This window comes from Nilaparvata lugens, chromosome 1, assembly GCF_014356525.2.
Source record: "Nilaparvata lugens isolate BPH chromosome 1, ASM1435652v1, whole genome shotgun sequence".
Lineage (NCBI taxonomy): Eukaryota > Metazoa > Arthropoda > Insecta > Hemiptera > Delphacidae > Nilaparvata > Nilaparvata lugens.
This window is the reverse complement of record NC_052504.1, coordinates 90,918,562-90,941,860: the sequence shown is the minus strand read 5'-3', so window position 1 is coordinate 90,941,860 and position 23,299 is coordinate 90,918,562. Positions and strand designations below refer to the sequence as shown.

Sequence of the window (23,299 nt, the reverse complement as noted above, 5' to 3'; positions counted from 1 at the left end):
ATTCTGTTTCCATTCACAGCCAGATGATGTGGTATAGAGATGTAGTGGTGAGTATAAATTTGATTTGATTTGAAATAGTTATTTGTGCAACTAGTGCGCAAAGTGACAGTTTTGCTGCACCGAAAGAAACGTTTACGTCCGAGCCGTAGGCGAGGGCGGAATGGTTTCTTGAGTGCAGCAGAGGAACTTTGCGCACGTATTTCACATTAAGTTTTTCCTACAGTTACCATTGAATATGAAAAGTGGGTAATTATGGGTAAAATTGCCTGAAATGCATCAAATGTTTTTCTGTGTAATTTTATTATTGATAAAAACCTTAATTTATTGTCAAATTGAATAAAAATGTTGTCCTTGGTTATAATATCTAATACTAATAAGGTGCTCGTTTTGCTTCGTTGCACCTCTGCTCACTATAGCAGCCCACTCACTGTTACCAACTTCATTTTGATTTTGCTGCACTGTTGCTCCATATAACCTACTAAGTATTTTGCGTTGCCATGTTGCAAATCTGGAGTGCAGAAAAATTTTTCCCGCACTAGAGCGGAAAAGTGATTCTTTGCGTTCTGTAATCAGTGCAGCAATAGCCACTTTTCAACGTAACTGTAGGAAATAATTATAATTATTATAGGCCTAGAGACCTATTTAACTCTATTTAATAACACCTATTCATATTGTGTAGTGTACCGTAGTGTACACTACTCATATTGATTGTTATTATTGATAGTGTATCAACTTATTATTTAATAAATTATTATTTATATTGATGATAAATTACTATTTCCTTGAAAATTGATCACATTGAAGTAGGTCTAGAGTAGAAATTATAACAAATTTTTCCACAAGCAAAAGACTGTTCAAGGGAGAGAATTCCCAAGTATTACACCATAGATGAGTATAGAATATTTGAAGCAGACAGTAGTAGTGGATAAAAATGCTGAGGATATTGTAATGTTTCTGGTGAAATATAAATTTCTAGCAGAAGACCACTGTCCAGTTATGAATGCCTTTGTTCTTCTTCCAAGTTCAACGCTGATCATCTAAGTTCAGCAACAGGAAATGCTTCACATTCAAGTTACATCTAAACATTATCTAAGTTTAACATTGATTTTAGCTGCTGGTAGACTAAATTAAGCTTCGGTTGCATTATTTATTCTAATGTTAGAATAAACACAATCATTGATGAGATCAATATTCAAATTGAGTGTTATTCACAAATTCATTACAAATACAGTAAATGAATAAAAGAATATAAAACACTTGTGAATTTTCCCCAAATAGACAAGTCTTTGTGTGGGGAAAGAGTTCTAATGAAAAATAACTTTGTACTGAAAATAAAATAATGAATATTCAAAATATACTTTAAAAAATAAAAAGTTGATTAAATCAAGTGAGAAAAGTATATATGTTTGAATTGAAGTAGCAAAATATAACTATTACGGTATACAGCTTTAACATGACACAAGATTCATTTATTCATTTCATTTACAATGCAAATGACACTAATGCAATAACATTATAAAAGATAAAATAATAAGGTAGTCCTTGTTTTTTTTCTTCCAAATTTATAGGTGACAAAGTCCAAGATAAGGTTAGATAAAATTTAAAACTTGAACAATGATAAATTATAGTAATATATCTTAGATGATGAATATAAGATAAATATATGCATAGTATCAAAGTCGGTGAGGGGAGTAGATGAGCTGATCAGCGGCATTCAAATAACCACTTATTTAAAGATCGTTTTTATATGTTAAGGGATTCTATTTGCTTTATGTAGGCGGGTAGATTTCTATAAAGAATGAGGCATATGTAATGACTATCTAATAGCTTGAGCCACAAGCTTATCGAATGTTTCTATATTGTACAATAATTGTGATCCAATTATACATCATAGACACATGCAATTCCAATATTTAATAGGGATCTATATTATAGAAAGCAATTTCATAAAGATGACTGATCAATGGGGTTGGATGATTGGTTGGGGTCTCAAGCAAAATTTTAAAAGAATGTGAAAATGAATTACTGGACCCATTATTGCATCTCCTTAATACTTCACCAGAGCAGGGTATTTTCCCTGATGATCTGAAACAAGGAAAAATTTGGCCAATTTTCAAGAGCGGTGATTCTGAAAGAGTTGAAAATTATAGACCCATTAGTATTCTAAATGTAATAAGTAAAATTTTTGAAAGAGTAGTTTTAAATAGGTTATTGATGCACCTGGAAGAAATTTATTTCATATGTTATGAACAGCATGGGTTCCAGGAAGGGAAATCTACTAAGACTGCAATAGTATCCCTTGTTGAAAGACTAATAGATATAATAGATTCAGGTGAGAATAAGGCAGCCGCAATATTTCTTTATTTATCCAAAGCTTTTGATTGTGTGAATCATAGAATATTATTGGAAATACTAAAAACTGTAGGTGTGAATGGTATAGAACTAAAATGGTTTGAATCATATCTCATAGGTAGAAACCAGTGTGTTGAGCTTACCAAGGTGGATGGGAATGAAATAGTAAAAATTAAATCTCAAAAACTGGAGGTCCAGGCTGGAGTACCTCAAGGCTCAATTCTGGGTCCCTTACTGTTTCTGTTGTATGTGAACCAATTACCAAAAGAGTTAAAAGATCACAGAGCTCTGTTGTTTGCTGATGACACATCGCTTATCTTTAACAATTATTTATTAGATAGTCTAGAAATGAATGCTTTTACTGGAGTACATTCAATTGTCCAATTCTTGAAGCAAAGGCAATTAACAATAAATAGTAAGAAATGTCAATTCCTACAATTCAAAAGTAAATATAATTCAGTAGAGGATAGAGAGAAAAATGTGTTTGTAGAGGAAAATGAATTAGACCAAGAAGAGAAAGTAGCATTCTTGGGAATTTTATTGGACAGGAAATTAACATGGCATCCTTACATTGAGAGGATATGTAATAAGATATCATCTGGGGTATTTGTCCTGCGGCAGCTTGCTAGGCTGAATGATAAAAAACTACTGTTAACTGCTTACCATGGACTTATACTATCTCATATTAGGTATGCTATTTTAGTATGGGGTAATTCATCTCAACAAAATATGGACAGAGTGTTTAAGATTCAAAAGAAGGCACTCAGATGTATAGAGAAAGTGAATAGGTTAGACTCTTGTAGGCCTTTATTTAAAAAGCTTGGTCTATTAACTGTGCCATCTTTGTATGTATATGAAGTTGTAATGCATGTGAAAACGAGTGGTGTGATCCAGAATTCAGATGTTCATGAGTATAATACGCGAAACAGGGCAGATTATCATATAATGGGTCACAATAGTAGGTTATTTGAACAAAAACCAGATTATATTGGTAGGAAATTTTATAACAAGCTACCTTTAAATCTTGGAAAGTAATGATGATTTGAAGATTTTCAAAAAACAAATGAAAAAATATTTAGTTGATAGAGCTTTTTATAGTGTACCTAAACTAGGTAACTAAAACTACTACTTTTTAGTAACCTAAACTAGGTTGAACTACTTAGTGTTAGAATTATTATGTAATAACAAGATTTATTTATTCATTTCATTTACAATGCAAATGACACTAATGCAATAACATTATAAAAGATAAAATGATAAGGTAGTCCTTGGTTTTTTTCTTCCAAATTTATAGGTGACAAAGTCCAATATAAGGTTAGATAAAATTTAAAACTTGAACAATGATAAATTATAGCAATATATCTTAGATGATGAATATAAGAAAAATATATGCATAGTATTAAAGTCGGTGAGAGGAGTAGATGAGCTGATCAGATCAAATAACCACTTATTTAAAGGTCGTTTGTATATGTTAAGGGGTTCTATTTGCTTTATGTAGGCGGGTATATTTCTATAAAGAATGAGGCATATGTAATGACTATAAGCTTGAGCCACAAGCGTATCGAATGTTTCTATATTGTACAATAATTATTGTGATCTGATTATACATCATAGACAAATGCAATTCCAATATTTAATAGGGATCCATATTATAGAAAGCAATCTCATAAAGATGACTGATCAATGAATAGTCTCAAAGACTGATAATGTAACCTTCAGAGTGATTCTCTTAAATGTTCTTTTTTTTTATATTGGTAGTTGGTCTATAGTTCTGTCATAATAATAGCTACTGTATTCTGAAAATCATTATATATAACTTATTTTTAATTAGATAAATATCATCATTAAGGTATCCTTATGTGAAAAAACACATGTTTCCTCTCATATATTATTTTTGTAGAATACATTTTTAAAAGATCTGGATATTTTGGGTTTTATTTCATATCAATTCCTCATCATCCCATCATTGATTCATTTTTCCACTCTAATTTGTATCTCCAAGAAATGTAGCCTATTATATTGAGATGTGGCTGTAATCTATGTGAGATTTATAGGACCTCAAAAATCACTTACAGTTTGATTATTTACTGTATTGTGTATGTGTATTCCTATGCAATGAATAATTCATTCTTCAAGCATTATTATGAAAAGAATCCTGTGTTGAGTATTTTCGAAATATAGCTACGGTAGTTCAAATAGTTTTCAAAGTATAATTTTATATTATAATTTGAATATATTGACGAATTTTTCTGATTGATGTTTTCCAAAACACCTAGTATTCAAATAAGTTTTCAATTGATTCACATATTGTGATCCATTGTACCTTGATCACAGTACAGTATCTGATTCCACTACTGAAGTTGACACCAACGTTATACTGATAGAGTAATATTATACAAATATTGTCAAATCCACAAGAATCGAGTTTATTTAAAAACCATACTCAAGTTTCAACGCCATACTTGGCATCATCTTCAGTGGAACCTCTGATGTGGAGACTGATGCGGAAAATTAAATGGAAACTTCAGTGAAGATGATGCCAAGTATGGCGTTGAAACTCGAGTATGGTTTTTAAATGAGCTCAATTTTTGTGGATTTCACAATATTTGTATTATTACTCTATCAGCTTCATTAGTGGAATCAGATACTGTACTGTAATCAAGGTATAATACAATATTTGTATTATTACTTTTTTATGGAGAAGTTCCACAACATTTCTGAAAACAGTGTAAATTTTTTATTAATAGTATAATATTTCAAATAGCCTTCTAATTAGATCGATGTACTCAATAATACTTCAATTATTCTATGCAACATTGTATTTCATATCTTACCCGAGTTCTGAAGTAATTCAAATTAATGAAAAATACGCAAACACCTAAAACAAACAAACGTTTGTGAGAGCATAAAAAATTATTGTCAGCAGTTGATTCACAGTGGATCAATTCAAATTTTCTACTTTGAGAAAATTTACTCCTCTTCAAAGTAATAATTGAATGCTCAAACGTTGTATGCCTGAAACAAAAATAGGCCTACAGAGAACTAAGTTGATATTCCAGTTATTGTGAATTTTTTTTCCAAAAGGAAACCCATTAATATACAGAGTGTCCTACAGGTGTAACAGCCGAATACCATATATATTCTACATGAGATTTGCAACAAAAAAATATCCCAGTAAAATTCAAGATATAGGCTATCGACTTCTCGATATTTTTCAAAAACGTCAATAACTAGAAAACTACAAGTGGAAATCTAATTCATGGTTATGGTTAGAAAAAGGAAGAAATTTCAAATGAGATTTGTTCTTTTATTTGACGTTTCTCAACTTTTCATGTAATGGTCTTCGGCTGTTACACCTTTCGTGGGTGGGACACTCTGTATTTATATACAAGAAAAATGTGATTTTGAAAGGCGTGGAAATACATAGGCTAATAAAAATATCTTATTTATTGAATCACGCTCTATTATTTTTTGAATAGAAATGTAGTTGATCTCTTTCCAGACTCTGTCTCAGGAATTAGTTAAATAATACACAATTTTATTCAAAGTATTGAGTGTCATTCATCATTCTCTGAGTAATGTTACTTATTGTAATATTTCTTGTCTCTTTTTAAAATATGTATTATTGAGAATAGTATGAAATTTGTTTTTTATCCATTGAATATGATTTTGAATTATTTATTAATCCTGCGTTTCCCTGCTCCACTCAGTCTGTACTTTGCAGTTATATTTCAATGCTTAATTCATTTTCATTTCTTGTCCTCCTATTTTTTCATACCAAGCTATTAGTATCCCCATAAAATATAATCTGATTTTTAATTTTCATTTCAAGAAGCTTTAAGCTGAATTTACACCAAAGTTATTAACAAAATGTCAATAACATAATCCTTAAATATTCTATTAGATTAAACGGAACTTGACAAACACATAATTATGTTCATCATTTGTAGGCCTATGATAAGTTATGTTCAATCTAATAGAATCTATAAAGATAATATTATTCACATTTTGTTAATAACTTTGGTGTAAGCCGAGCTTAACATACATTATTTCAAGATAGTCAGCATCAGCTATTCTAATTTTCTAATTTCTATCTATTCCTTTATCTCTTCGTCATTATATCAATCTATTCTTTCTTTCTTTCTTCTCAATCAAGATTTAATTTTCTCACTCTCACTCCTTTCACTCTTTTTTCTCAACTACTCCCACGCAATCACAATTCTTTTTTATCTTGACAGTGAATAATTTAAACAAAAATATAAAACTCATCAACAGCAATATGGTGAATAGTTAGTTGAATATAATCAATCAATAAGGATAGGAAATTTGACAACATATGAGTGTTTTTATTCAAATATGAATAGGCGGCCTATTATCGAATTTTTTGTCTTGACACTAAATATAATATGAACAAAAATATATAACTCATGAACAGCAATATGATGAATAGTTTAATTATCGATCAGTATAGTATTATTATATTTTTGTCTTGATACTAAATATAATTTGAACAAAAATTGATAACTCATGAACAGCAATATTTATTTATTTATTTATTCACAATATCACATCGGAAACAACAGGTGATGACCCAAATATGTTTCCTTAACACAACAATAAGTACAGTATACAATTCAATCAAACAAAAGAAATATACTAAAAGTAACGTATGAAAAGAAAGAAAATAATACTTAGAAAACTACTTCTAAAACATTCCTTAATAGAGTTGATGGTGAAATTGATGGTGAAAATGAATATATGAAGTGATGAAGGAGAGGTGCTATCAATAAAGATGATGAGAGAGCATGCAGTCTCATATGAATGATAGGACGAGGGTGATAATGATAACTGCCAGCAAAAAACTTTGAAAATAAGGGGTAAGTAAGAATAAAATGAGTTTGAATGTGCAAATAAAAAAAAATGTATAGAGAATGATATTTTTTATAATGATAGAAATATTAGCGAAAATTATGGCTGCTGATTAAAAATTCAGTTATTCTGATTCTCTCTCAAAAGCATTGTTATTGTGCTTGAAATATGGAAAATAGAATATCGTATTGAGTTTATGGTAATATAAACTTGAAAAATTGAATATGGTAAATAGTTTAATCATTAATCAGTATAATATTATTATATTTTTTGTCTTGACACTAAATAGCCTTTTATTCGAACAAGAATACTTGACTCATGAACACCAATATGGTGAATAGTTGAATTATTACTCAGTATGCATATCATTACATTTTTTGTCTTGACACTAAATAATTCGAGCACAAATAGATAACTCATGAAGAGCAATTTAGTGAATGGTAAAATTATCAATCAGTCATTGTATAAATATCATACACTATATATTGAATATCATACAAGTTATATTAGTTCAGCTAGGCATAGGTACTACTTGATAAAACTCGAAGCTATTCTCAGAACTGATTACTTAGTTGTAGCCAAAACAAAATGAAAATTTATCCATTTATTTCTATAACCTTCATCTCTTTATTAAGCAACGAGTTCGAAAAAGAATTTTTTAAAGAGAACTAACCAAACATTCTGGCGCATTAATCATGAAATGACAATTTCCATATCATATTATATTGTAGGCTAGATGAAATTCAGTAGAAACATTGAGAAATTGTGTGTGTACCAATAATGTTCATTCAGTAGTACTTATCTCCCTGATGCTAATGGAATATGACATTCTAGAGAGATTGTCAAATTCATAAATGGCGGTTGGTAAGCTTTGTCAAGGTCAAAAAAGTAGTAAGCCTATTTCTCTAGAACTGACTATGTAGAAACCAATAACATTAAGCACTCATATGTTGAGTGCAGTAATAGCTTTTTGTGACAGAATGTGGAAAATGGAAGGTGAGGACAATCCTATTATTAAATAATAAGGAAAACTCAGAGCTCGTTAAGTACCACTGAAAAAGTCAACAGAATAACGTAGAGTAGTGACTGTTATCTCATTTTCCCAACAAAACATGGAAAACTTTTCAAATCAGTTGTTATTAATCGACAAAGTGTTTTAGTTTCAAACATTGAGAATACTCCAAGAAATATGGTAGGCAATTTAACTAGGCCCATAGTTCAAAATGAACGGTAATAGAAAAAAAATCAATTAAAAAAAAAATCATGCGTATGAATGGACGTTATCTTAAGTAATTTCCAATCAATCCATACTATAAAACCAGCAGAAAATAATCTCATAATTAACAGTTGACTTCAATTTTGTCTCCGGAAAGTATCATAATAATATATAGGCCTAGTTCATTGATACAGTAGTTGAAGTGGAGTAACTGCTATTATTTCAAAAAATCATTCGCATCATTGTCGGTTGTAGCAATGGAGATTCACCATTTCATAGTAGTGAGTATTTTAAACCATTCATTAATTTGATCAATTGATTCATCATGGATAAAACCAATAATATCACAGTTTAGTATTATGATAGCTTGTGTAACACACAATTCACACAATTAATAGACATATACATTTTGGAAATTGCGGATGATAATATATAACTTACGGATTAAATTTCATCATTGAACTGTCAATCATCCAATTCAGCGGCAATCCCAGTTCAGTGCGGCTGTCATGAACTTTGTGAGGGGGGCTGGCTGGGGCGACTTATAGCGACTGTATATTGATTAATATATCTTCTTTGTACGTGTGTGTGTGTGAATGTAGAATATGGAAATTGGCTCCTTCATGTTTTTTTACAATCAATTAAATATAAATGTGATTTACTTATTCACTTCAAGATATTACATATTAATTTATAATAATATGTAGGAATGGCATGTATAACAAATACTATAGTTGTCGTTTTTGTATTTTGTATACATTATGATCTATTTTTTTTGTTCACTACAGTGATGAAGTATCACTACTGTTAATCAGTATTGTTATGTATATGTTTTTTCTAATAAGTTAATTTATTTTCTTCTCTTCCAAATTTTATTTAAAATTTGTTATTTTAAATAAGTAGATATTGTTTGTTTTTCATATTGCTTGGAATATTTTTCTTTATCATATTATTTTTACTTTTTTGTATTATGTTATCTTGTAATAGAGAGTTAAGTGTAAGAGAGGGCCGACTGCGCCCTAACTTCGCTCTCTAAGAGAATAAAGGCAGTAATGGAATTCAATACAATTTACTGTGATAATTTTTAGAACACGACAAGTTATCATTGAACATTTATTTTTAAAATAAATTCTTGAAACTATTATTGGATTAATTACCTACAACAGGTGAATTATGACTTGATTCTGAACTTGTGTGAACTGGAGAAGAGTGAGAATCATGCTTAGGCTATTGGTGTAGTTTTTAAAGTAGCGGCTAGTTTTAAACCCAACTTCACTGACACAGCCAGTGACGATTAACATATATGAACTATTCTAATAATCAATAATAGTTGTATAAGATGAGCTGAATGGGAGAAGATAGTAAACTGTTTCATGATCTTTCATGGAGGAGAAAACTTTGTAGTGCTTCTTTTCAAGAACACCACAAGATTTACTGACCGAAGTCAGATTCAAATATAGCGCCATTCGATGGTTGATTTTACAAACTTGGGAATAATGCAATAACGATCTATTTTATAAGCAACGTATATTATTTGAATACATTAAATTATATTATTACATAAAATAAATACAGAGATGAATAACATGACAAAATAATATCAAATAATATATTATGTCTTAAACTTTAAACAGCTGTTTGAGTTCCAGCACTGAATTTTGAAAGCCAATAGAAAGGTTTGTTCTGTTTTTGTTGTGTATTCTTCTATTGGTAATAAAAGTAGAGGGAAATAATTTTTTTAATGATATGACCAATCACATAATTTCTTTTTTAATTAATCTAACAGAGTCAGACATGTTGTTTTTTTTCGAACAAGCTTCTTCTAGGAAGCAGGTAGGGTTTTTTCTTTTGGCTCAGAACTTCGGCTTAGGATGTACACTCTAACACTCATGTCTAAGTATCTAGTTTTAAGCACTTATATATTATTCTTTTATAGCTTTATGAGGATGGTATATGTTGTTACATGTGTGAGCGATCGAAATGTCCAATAAATCACTTTATATGATAAATAGTGCTTTTAATGAATTGTAGGAACCGATGCTAAATCCATTAGTGCGCAGTAACCCACATTCTCTACTTTGCTGGCTTCATGCTGGAAACCAGTAAAAAACAAGAGAAATGGTGCATGTTAGAGCCAATGAGGTTGGCGTCTAAACACGTTACGTAGTAGCTCAGAAAATAAAATTGTTACCTTTAAAGGCGTCTCGTTCGGGTATGGCGGGTTCACAGTGGACTGTAAGAGCGGTCTCCTCGTTCTGGTAGGCGGTAACACTTTTAGATAATCAGGAATTCACTTGCACTGGCGATGATTAATACATGGGAATACATGGGAATACATGGGAATACATGGGCCCATGTTGCGGTGAAGAAATTACACAAAGAAGATCCAATCTAGATGTTTAGCGGAGTACTCTAACAATAACTTTTCCTAATTAGTCGCGGTAGTAGTTTAAATACAAACAAGCGATGCGGTAACACATTTATTAACTTCTTTAAAGGGAGAAACAATCGTGAAGCCTCGTAGCACAAGCTTCCTCAAGGAGAGGTTACAAAACGGAAGTGAGCTGGTAAGCAAGAAAGGTGGGGGAAAAAGGGAGAACAGTGCCAACTGTGTCGGTAGCATTCTAGATGGCCGTGGGTGAGCGCGGTCGATTCAAATATGGCAAGATTTGGCTTGGCCCATACATACTCCCCCCCAAAAACGAACAGTTTTTAAATCGGGTGAAGCAGCAACAAACACTGTACATTGCGACAGGGCGGTCGGCAATAACTAGATGGCGGTGGGTCTGCGGTCTTGAATACAGTGAGCGGAGAAGTCCAGAGCGATGTGGTGTGAACACAGGAGCGTGATGTGAAGACAAGCGGGGCGGCACAGCACAAGTTGTGGAATGCGCGTAGACATGAACTGTGGTGCGGTCATAGAAATGGAGCGAAGCGTCAACGGAGGTGCGGTCATCAAAACAGCTAAGTGGAGCAAATCAGCAAACAGCGGTGCAGTCATCAGGATGTTGCGGCAGAGTGGAAAACACAAGGCGGCGATAACGAAGTGACGCGGACAGTCACAGGTTATGGGGATAAAACCAAACTATTTATAATAACATTGTTAGATTGTTCTAAATGAGGCGGTGAGTCGGAGGCGGCAGAAGGCGGAGGTGGCAGATCGGAGGCAGCGGGAGGCGGCGACTCAGAGGCGGCAAAAGGCGGAGGCGGCAGAGCGGAGCGGCGGGAGGCGGCAGATCGGAGGCAGCGAGGCGGAGGCGGCAGAAGGCGGAGGCGGCAGAGCGGAGCGGCGGGAGGTGGCGAGTCGGAGGCGGCAGGTTTGAAAGGCGGTGCCACAACATACCTTCCTTCAGAGGTGCGATAAGTAGTGGATTGGTACAGTTTCTTTCAGTAACCATCCATTTTGTGCGGTTCATTAGTGTGCATAGATATTCTTTTGACCATTGGCTCCAGAAGAATTGCGTCATTTGGTTACAATGTCTCCAACGGCGATTTGATAGTATTTCTTCAGTCTCTATCGGTTGCAGTGGTGCGGTCAGGGGTCCACCTACTAGGAGATGGCCAGGTGTTAGAACAGAAACAGCTTCTGCGGGCTGTGAAGACAGTTCAGTTAGCGGTCGGCTGATCAAAATGCTTTCTATGCCGGTGAATATTGTGTCAAATTCTTCATATGTGAGAGCCTTCCCAGGTAGCACAGAAACGTTGAAATAACGTTAGAAACACGTAATACCTTAACGTTGAAAAGACGTTTAAATTCAACGTTGAAAACACGAGAAAATGTCCGCCGTTTCCACATTATTTTCAACGTTGAATAATAGTTGAAAAAACATTGTAACAACCATTATTTTCAACTATAAATAGACGTTGAAAGCACGTCGTGACAACCATTATTTTCAACCATAAATAGACGTTCAAAGCACGTTGTGACAACCATTATTTTCAACTATAAATAGATGTTGAATTAGCCATACTTTTGAACCGGTACCTTATCAATTACATGGTAATATTTCTAAAATCATTTGAAAAGAGATGAAAATACGAAATCATATTTCCATTTATTTACATATGATTTCATGTAACAGAAATATTACCCTGCAATGCGGTACATTGGTAAGTTGACATTAAAAACACACAATAAAAACCATATACTTCATCTCTTTTCTGTATAGGGCTACTTTTTATAGAAATAGAAAGGAAAATAAAATCTCAGTATCCTTTTTGAATTATTTAATCACTATTATTAATCATTATTTAAATGATTCAAAAAGGATACTGAGATTTTTATTTTTCTTTCTATTTCCATATTACTTCAATTTTGATCCACAAAAATAGTATGATGAAAGGTTGTTTAAAGAACTAAGATGGTTACAACCAAATTACCATGGTAATTTAATATACTCTGCCAAGCTCAAAAACATTTTATGTCTGTAAGAAACATAAATTAAAACTATTATTTCAAGAATTCAGCAGTTGTTTAAAAATCTTGAATTTTTAGTATGATAATTTTATCTGTGGTGAGCAAAAATAGCTCAATTCTTTCTTGCAAATAATATAGATCATCTAAATTTTTACTTGACATTTATGCCAGGTTTAAACTATGCCAATTGGCAAAACAATAATATTTGTCAATTAGTTTTTATTTAGCTATGCCTAGATGATGGTTCTAGAATTAAAAGATTCAATTGATACTTTACACCAGCTATAAATTTCAGAAGACAATATTATTGTCTTGTCAATTGGCATCGTATAAACTCGCCTACATTTTAGTTTTCAGGTATGATGATAGTTTGTGATTTATGCAATAGAGAAACAAATATTTTATTACAGTGTTTCAATAGAAAGGGACTTTCAAAATAACTTTCCACTTTCATTTCATAATACTTTTTAATTACCGACGAAATTAGATTGTTTTTTTCTCCACTGAAAATACTCTGACTGTCGCATATTTTAGCCAATCCTTAATAGCATCTTCAATTTGGGTCTCAATGCCCACAGTCGACCCACAAGATTTTTTGATAGAATCTGAAACATAAGGTAATATAAATTTTAATAAGAAATTCTATAATATGAAGGCAGATGAAATTTTGCCACCACATAGGAGTTATTATTTGATACAGATGTTGCATGGTTAAAAGGGAATTGCTTGTAACAACAAGTACAGAAATTTTTCTCAAGTGCACATCTAATAATGTTATACATTTGATATTTTGTTATACACATTGATATTTTGAATCACAAGGCGAGGTGATGACTGTTTTTTAGATAAAAATAGTCCATTACTATACAATAGTCAGACGAGAAAGTCACGCCAGCTGTTCGTTCGAACATTCAAAAGAACTAAGAATAAAGTAAGAATATTGGGTTTCCAAATTTTGTAGCATAGACGAATTTTAACTTGAAATACTCCTCTTTCATTAGGCCTATAGAAGTCAACAAATAAGGCTCTATATAAAAACGGTAGAAAATTTATTTTTTAGATTTATGAGTAAAATTTAATAGTTACTGTAGGTACATACTTAGTTTTATGAAAAAAAAACTGTTGTATCCCGATATTTCAACCATTTTTTATTGGCCTACTAAATTTTGTAAACCTAGACCAAAAGTTTAAAATCACAATGAAATTAATCAAAAATATCCTTGACATATATGGGTTGTAAACATGCATAAATTAATTGAAAATTTAATTTTAATATGAACAAGTTTAAGCTAAATTTCGTCACCATGGAATGACAATATTTTGGAAAATGTTAATATTTATGAGCTGAACTCCGGACACCCGTTTTCAATTTCTTGGATCACCGAGTTAATTACTGAACTTGTTAAAAGCAATCACTTTGATGTTAAGTGATTTATATTATATTAAGTTTAGTGTTATTATATTAAGTTCAATGGAATTTCTCAACACAAGCAGTCCTGTGACAAAAATAATACATAGATAGCATAATGAAAATATTTGTGCAGGAATCAAAGTACGGTAATAGTAATTTATTTGGAAGTTGAGTAGTAGGCTACATGTAAAATACTTAAAACCAAGCTTATTGTATTATATTAATTTTTAATAATTATATTAAATTAGAGCCCTCTAATTTAAAACATAATATAACTTACCTAACCCTAACCTCAAATGTAAACATAATTATGTTCAACACACAATATTTGTTTGAAGTTTAGACAATAAATCACCAAACAATCTCATCTTTTAAATAAGAATAATAAATTAAATAAACTTACCAAGTCAAAGTGGAATAGGTAGACTCTTCTAAAAGAGTTCACAGCTTTCATCAATGTGATGAGAATTCAAACATGAAATGGCGTTGATCAGTCGATCGTCGTTGATAGATCCGTTTTTGTGTAAGGACTACTGTAGCGCTGTGAGTGGTGGAATTGGAAGCTCGTTTTCAACGTGTTTTCAACGATAGATCAACCGTTGAAAACAACATTGCATTTAAAACGTTGAAAAATTCAACCGCTAACGGTTATTCAACCTCAACAACCAAATTTCAACGTTGGAAACACGTAGGTGTGCTACCTGGGTTGTCTCCAATACAGCGATACAACAGCGTTTTAGCGGATTTGACGGCAGCTTCCCACAGGCCTCCATGGTGGGGTGCGTAAGGAGGGATGAATTTCCAATTTATGCCATAGTTGGACAGAAAACAAGTGACATCAGAGGGTAGTGATTCCAAAAGCTTGGCCAATTCTTGCATTTTTCTAGCGGCAGATACAAAAGTTTTGGCATTGTCAGAGCATAGTGTATGAGGTGTACCTCGTCAGGCAATGAATCGTTGTAGTGCGGTGATAAAGTGGTTGACCGACATAGAAGACAGAAATTGGAAGATTCGACGCCATGGTTGTTATGAATAATCATACAGAAATAGAAAAATAGGTTACCAGATTGAAATTTACAATTGAAAAAGCTCAGATTAGCGGTCAGAACAGTTTAAGTTAATGGCCGAAAAAGTTCATATTTAGCAAGAAATAATTCAAGATCAATGTTCAAAATCAATAGTTTGTAGATCAATGTTCACAATTAATAAAAGATAGGTGGTAATTCACTTCGTTTAGCGGTAAGAAAACACACAGTTAGCGGTAAAAGTTTGTGGCTTACTGTTAGGCACTGAAGTTCAAAACCAAAACAAAACTTTTTAGATTATGTCGAACCGGGTGTTAAAGTTCGATAGTTAACAGCTCAATAGTCAATATCATAAGTCACTAGTCGATGTTTTCAGATTTCGATACAAGATGGCGGTCGACAAAAGCATCCGAACCGAAAATACACGATTTTCCAAGAAAGCTCACAAAGAAAATCTCAGAAAAAATTGAAATGAGCGTTTTCACTGTCCGTAGGTCGCTTTTCCTCCAATATGTGGCAGCGGTGGACCAGTTTTTGTATCCGGCCCGGAGGACCAGTCTCGTGTTAGAGCCAATGAGGTTGGCGTCTAAACACGTTACGTAGTAGCTCAGAAAATAAAATTGTTACCTTTAAAGGCGTCTCGTTCGGGTATGGCGGGTTCACAGTGGACTGTAAGAGCGGTCTCCTCGTTCTGGTAGGCGGTAACACTTTTAGATAATCAGGAATTCACTTGCATTGGCGATGATTAATACATGGGAATACATGGGAATACATGGGCCCATGTTGCGGTGAAGAAATTACACAAAGAAGATCCAATCTAGATGTTTAGCAGAGTACTCTAACAATAACTTTTCCTAATTAGTCGCGGTAGTAGTTTAAATACAAACAAGCGATGCGGTAACACATTTATTAACTTCTTTAAAGGGAGAAACAATCGTGAAGCCTCGTAGCACAAGCTTCCTCAAGGAGAGGTTACAAAACGGAAGTGAGCTGGTAAGCAAGAAAGGTGGGGGAAAAAGGGAGAACAGTGCCAACTGTGGCAGTAGCATTCTAGATGGCCGTGGGTGAGCGCGGTCGATTCAAATATGGCAAGATATGGCTTGGCCCATACAGTGCAACTTCCATTTCTTATTATAATAACAATTTGTTACAATGATGCCAGTTAATTTGCTCAATATATCATAGTAGTTCTGGAATAAACTTGATCATCCTTGATGATACCTATCAAGTTTGAGTATGATCATGTAAGTTATATGAGTGGAAACTGCATACAATCACTGTTAACTTGTTTAGTCAGTGGAAGACAATTATTGCATTCAACGCTCAGTTCCTCGCTAGCGCACATAGCGAACGGACCTCATAAAATTCTTTATAATGATTTGTAGTAGGTACCGGTAAATAAAACGTTTTTTAAAAACTAAACTATTCATTGACAAACCATAATTTGTATGTATGATCAAGTATGAGAAACTGCATGTATTGTCTCTCTAACTTTTCACACATCATTATTTTATTCTTCATGGATTAATACAAGTACATCATCACCAAAAATGATAGGCAGAGAAGAAATGATGTAAACTTGTGCTATTCCTCTCCCAAATTTAGATAAGGTTAGCCTACACATAGTCCGAAATAGGTTATCTAATATAGTACCAATAAATTAAATATTTGGGATGGATTAACTACAGCTAAAAAGTCTCAATTTTTGAGAATATGGAATTTATTCTATACAGATACTGGATAGAATTACATTCTGTACTCTCTGTGAATTTCATATTATTGTCAAAGTTTGAATATTTCTGTTCATTTTGAAAGTAGCCAACTGTGAGAATAACTCAGGCTTCAATATTTCATTCATAATATTAACAAAAGAAAATTCCACCGCATTTAGAGAGAAGGCTGAATGATGGAAACTGGTTTGATACTCATACAACAGGATCTTGATTTGGCAACTGAGTACCTCTTCAATGACAGTATGAAAATTAATGCCCAAAAGACAAAGGCTATAGTGTTTAAGAATCAAAGAATTAATGTTGATGAAAGAGAAGTTGTTAAATTGACTTGCCATGAAACAATATGCCTGAGAAACCAAAGAATGAATGCAATTGCCAAAAACTTGATTACAGTAAAAGTATAAAACACCTAGGAATAACTTTCGATTCTGATATGAGATTCAAATCGCACAACTATTCACTAAAAAACATAATGAGAGCAGCACTTTATAAGTGTTCTAGAATAAGTACCGCAGCTATTTTCCTGTTGGCACTAGAAGAATTATTTACTATTCAATGATACAGAGTACCCTGTACTATGGTATCTCAATATACAGTTTAGCTCCGAAATATATAAAACAGCCATTACAGAATATTGTAAAAAGGATAATAAGAACTATTTTTAATGGTATTGATCGCCAGCTATTGGGAATTATGTCCATGGGGGTCCTAGCCAATTATACTGATTTGACACGGAATTATTTCATAAACCAATTTAGAGAAATAAATGAAATAAACTATGGATTGAGAAACAGAATATATCGACCCCAGAGATTCAGCAATTATGGTAAAAGAACTCCAGAGTGCAGAATACCATATCTTCTGAACTCATTGCCTCTGGAATTGCGAAATTTACAAAGAAGGGGTGAAGTTCGGACAAAATTAAAATTATATTTTTCATTGCAATAATTTATTGATGATTGACATATAACATATGGTTGGATTTACAGTAAAAATGCAAGCTCACAATAGTTTCGTCAGACTAGCGATCATTTAATATTTATATGGGAAGGTTTTACATTTTATTATAAGTAATTATTTATGAATTTCTGATTTGCTTTGTTAATAACATTCATATAATATATAATATATTTATATTTGTTTATTATGTAAGCTATGCAACATAGTAAATGTTTTTAGTCCTTTTTTTAATATTCCTCAAATAGCTGAAAGCTAGAGGGATTAAAATATATATGAATTTTGTATTTAATGAGATGTGTATTGAAAATTGAAATAAATTGAAATTGCAATAAATAGGCATATGTGAAATTACATAATCAACACATCAATGAAATTACATGATAGAGAGAAATCAAGAAACACAACATGGATGAATAAATAGCCCATTTCTGGGAAATATTGTTGTGGTTTCATGGCAGGAATGCTCAATTTTTCCTGAGGCCTAGATCTCAGTTTTTAATTCATGCCTATATTTTGCCTAGTTTATCTAGCGTGAAATTCAGCAATGTAATTGCCTCGATTCTGCTATGATTTTAAATTTTTAAGTCGAGGTACCTATTGTGATATTAATGGATCCATCATCAGACTTAAAGGGCTTGCATGGAAAATAAGAAATGAGATAAGAAATAATACCAGTTTCTTATATAGTCGGAGGCTATATAGCGATTTCAAATATTTCATATCTATTGTGATTTTGATGGATTCATCAATATTACTAATATTGATGAATCCAAAAGCTAAGTCAATCCAATGGGAAGATATCAACAGTGACGTACGTCCTACGTACCTTACAAGAAACAAAAATGAAGTTCTTGTTCATAATATACGATTATCACAATCACAAATCATTTATATATAATAAAAGCGAAATGGCACTCACTCACTGACTGACTCACTCACTCGCATAACTAAAAATCTACTGGACCAAAAAGTTCAAATTTGGTATGTATGTTCAGTTTGCCCTTATAGGTTCACTACACAGCTCGCCCGATCTGAGAAGCTCACTGCGCCCAATTACGGAAAATTTTCAAGGTAAGTTTTTCTGTATTTTTCTATTATAATTCATTTCAAATACCAATTTTATGTACATTCTATATGTTTGTTCACTTTCATGTGACATAAAAATGGTGTAATAAAATTATATTTATCTGTGCCTGTCAAAAGATCACTGTGCCCTAGTGTCTGACAGGCACCTTACTCTTTCTTCCCATTTTTTCATGTTTCTTCTATAGTGCAAGCTATAGTCATAATTTATATTATAAATAAAGAATCCTATTCCCATTGCTCGATATTTTCACAACCGGTTCTTATTTTTTGTTGCAGAGGCTGCAATAATGTGTGGCACTCGGTTCAATTTGTCGGACCCAAAACACCTGGAGGCGGAGATCAGAAGCATGCTGCTGAGTGACGATGGAGACCCTGCTGCAACCGGGGATCTAGGAGAGGAAAGTGATATCGACTTCCAAGACGAAATTGAAGAGAGGTCTGGAGATTCTGAAAGTGAACAGGATGATCCATCTTCAGATGAGTGTGAAGAAGAGGATGCAGTTGAGCAAGATTTTGAGCGAAAACATTCTGCTCATCCTGCTCAGTAGTCTGCACAAGAGAGCCTCACAACGACTCACAAACGTCTGGCTAAACGGATATGGCGAGCGAAGCGAGCCTGACGGCTAGTAATATAATATTCCCAGGATTGAAGTAGCAGTGCCCAATCAATTTTTCCGCGATAAATGCATTTAAATCTTCAACTTAGTGCCAACCTAACAAAGTCAACTCAACTTAATGCCAACCTGACAAAATTATTAATTTAGTTGCCAGTTAACAACTGTTTCGAAGAGGTACTCTATCTAGATTATAGTTCTATAGTAACATATGATATGGAAATTCCAATTATAATTAAGAGATTGAGAAAAGAAGAATATACATGCTAAAAGACGAACTTTAAACCCTTAAAAACAACCCTTAGAGTTAAAATATTGCCAAAAGATTTCTTAGTGCGCCTCTAAAGGGCCAACTGAGCATACCTACCAAATTTGAACGTTTTTGGTCCGGTAGATTCTTAGTTCTGCGAGTGAGTGAGTGAGTCAGTCAGTCAGTCAGTCAGTGAGTGAGTGCCATTTCGCTTTTATAGATATAGATAGAAGATAGATAATTATTATATACTCACTTCATTTTATTATATCTTAAATAAAATGAATCATGGACAGCAAATATATAATATCACACTAGGACTGATGATTTTCAAATCTTTACAGTTATGTATGAATGTTTAAATAATCTCCCTGTTTTGAGTAGTTTTATGTTTTGACAAATAAATGTATTTCAATTATAACTGAAAGTCAATTCATTGATTTTGATCCTAGAGTACATCCCAAATGAAGTTGAGAACAACTCAGATTTCAATAATCATAAATTTTGAGGTTTTTTAGACCATTTGTGTAGAGTGAGCCTGTGAGGCTCACTGCGCCCGATCTTGTAATAGACGGGACCGCGCCTGATGCAGGGTTAAATGGTCCTGAAGTCCACAGTTACTCACACAGCGGCCATTTTGTTTTGTTTTTTCACTTATTTTTCCAAATAATGGTTGAACATACGAAATTAAAACTTTGCACAATCATTCATAGCAACTAGACAAAGCTACAAAAAGATTATGATATTTTTTTCAAATTCATGAAACAAAATGGTATAGTCATTTGCAATTATTGTGTTTCTTTAATAACTCAGAAACCGTTGGTTTAACAAGAAATTTACAGGAATAACCTTTTTTAGTAAATTCAATTACCTATTGATTATTTGCAACTTGATTTTACCAATATTAACTGATATATGACAGCTTTAGTGATAAGTGACCACTGGGGTTTAGTTGCAGTGCATTCCAAGGCATGCGGCTAAAGTCTGCCACAACAATGCAACAGCACAGAGAAGAAAGATTCCTTCCACTTTGTGGCAACAGTCTCCAAAAATTTATCATAATTTTTGTAGCTTTTTCCAGTTGTTATAAAAGATTGTGCAAAGTTTCAATTCCGTATGTTAAAACATTATTTAGAAGAAATAAGTGAAAAAAGCAGAATGACCGCTGTGTGAGTAAGTGATCACCTTTGGACAATTTAAATATGATATTTAGATGCTTCTTACCCAGGAACTATGCCCTAGAGTATTTTGGTAGGGAGTTTGTAAACACTCTGTATAAAGATGCATGAAATATAGGTGGGTCGTAGGTGATTATGAAGCTCTAATCAAACCAGCTTCAATTATGTGTCAATCAATGAATATTTTCAACTCTGACCAAATTACATTCATGAAAAGTTAAATCTTAGTTTCGTTAGTCGTAGTTCTCATATTCTCTTCAATCGTACCAGTCTTAGGCCTACATTCCAGACTCCCCTAACATACAGGCGATTGTCTATGTGAGGGTATCATTCTCTTGATGATTGAACATTAAGTACGTTGTTGTTTTATTTGCTACTCTAATGTTGTCTTGTAGTGTAATATAATATTATATTATGCATAAACTTATTCAATGTAGCCTATCGTTATTTTACATGTACAACCAACGCATTTTATTGTAAACTATTTGAAGAAAATAAATCTTTACACATAGTGAAACCTCGATTTATATTAAATTTTTCCTGTAGACCCTTCAAATGTCCATGTAGCACATATGTGTCCATCTATATATCCATTTATATTATAGTCCACCTAGATTTGGAACAACCCTTGGAAGTGTGCATTTTTGAGCGGTCCCTCTAGATGTACTATATATAGAGGTTTCACTGTATTTGATTTAATGTGATATTTCTATCATGAATTTTTTTCACCAGGTGTTCACTATCCTACTTACATCCAAGGCACTGGCTCAGTTCTACCCTACAACAGAAAATCCATTGCAATCATGCTACAAACCTTACAGTTGCCTGAATTGCACCACTGCAAGGGTTTGCAGACCGAACCCGAATGGTGATGGCACATTCATCGACTACAAGGACTTCAACTGCACAAAAGACAGACCGTTCTGTGATCAAGCAACAGGCAGCTGTTCGACCAAACCTTCGTCTGACGAATGTGAAGTCGATTCGGCAGTTTTGGGAGAATATGTCTGCATGAAAGACGGCGTTTTCCCGGACCCAACTTCATGCAAGAAATACTTCCGATGCAAGAACCTCACCTCGATTTCTTTCAACTGCTCGACTGATGGCAATGATAATTACGATGCCTTTAAAGAAAAGTGCTTTGATTCTTCGTACTGTAGTTTTGTCGATTGTTTCCGTTACAACGGATTCAAAAGGGTTGTCAGAATTGGTGATCAAGTAACACCGTTTTTCGCATATTGCATTCGTAGCAGAGCGGCTGTAATGGACAAGTGTGATGGAAAATATTTATTGAATGAGACCACTCAGATGTGTGAGCCTGTCTGCTCATATCCCGATGTTAATGGCGCATGCTCCACGTATACTTCCAACTCCGATTGATTGATTGATTGATTGAGTACTTTATTTATGTAGATTACAATATATACTGGCTTATACACTTATATACAATAGCTTACAATACAGCAAAATTATGGATGAATTTACAAAATATAAATTAAGAGGATAATTATTGAGCTGTACATAATATGATGTTAATGATGTCACTTATGATGTTAATGGTGCATGCTCCTCGTATACTTCCAACTCCGATTGATTGATTGATTGATTGATTGAGTACTTTATTTATGTAGATTACAATATATACTGGCTTATACACTTATATACAATAGCTTACAATACAGCAAAATTATGGATGAATTTACAAAATATAAATTAAGAGAATAATTATTGAGCTGTACATAATATGAAAAAAACAATTTGTAATAACTATAGATCAAATAGATAATATTGTTATGCATCTACATAAATTGGCGGAGCTTTGGACATATCAATGTCCATTCTTTGGAAAGAATATTCGAAGTATTCTTCCCAGTAACTCTCTACCAAGACGTTGATTTCATTAATTCAACTGATTTATTTAAAAATGGAAATATTGTAAAAGTTTTAATTGGTATGAGGATTTAAGAGAAAAAAAGCAGAAAATTAATAAAGTAAAATTATTATATAAGTAAGTAAGATCAAATCATTAATTATTAAAATGGAGTAGGCTGAAAGTAGATCAGGGTAATCAACTTTCAGTAATATACAGCAGTATGCAGTGGATAATTAAAATAACATGAGTTTATAATATATATATATATATATATTATATATATATATATATATATATATATTATATATATATATA

The 23,299-nt window shown here is 32.8% G+C and overlaps 1 protein-coding gene and 1 long non-coding RNA gene across 2 annotated transcripts; one reads left to right on the top strand and one right to left on the bottom strand.

Annotated features, from left to right (window-relative positions):
- The first annotated feature begins 8,463 nt into the window (after nt 1-8,463).
- LOC111053608 lies at nt 8,464-22,515 on the top strand. Its single transcript, XM_022340527.2, has 2 exons — nt 8,464-8,718; nt 21,844-22,515. Exons 1-2 carry the CDS (start codon nt 8,695-8,697, stop codon nt 22,489-22,491), a joined length of 672 nt encoding a protein of 223 aa, XP_022196219.2. The 5' UTR covers nt 8,464-8,694; the 3' UTR covers nt 22,492-22,515.
- LOC120349449 lies at nt 13,303-14,965 on the bottom strand. Its single transcript, XR_005570354.1, has 2 exons — nt 14,669-14,965; nt 13,303-13,459 (listed from the first exon to the last, which is right to left on the bottom strand). It is a non-coding gene; the product is annotated as an uncharacterized LOC120349449 (long non-coding RNA).
- Nucleotides 22,516-23,299: the final 784 nt, after the last annotated feature.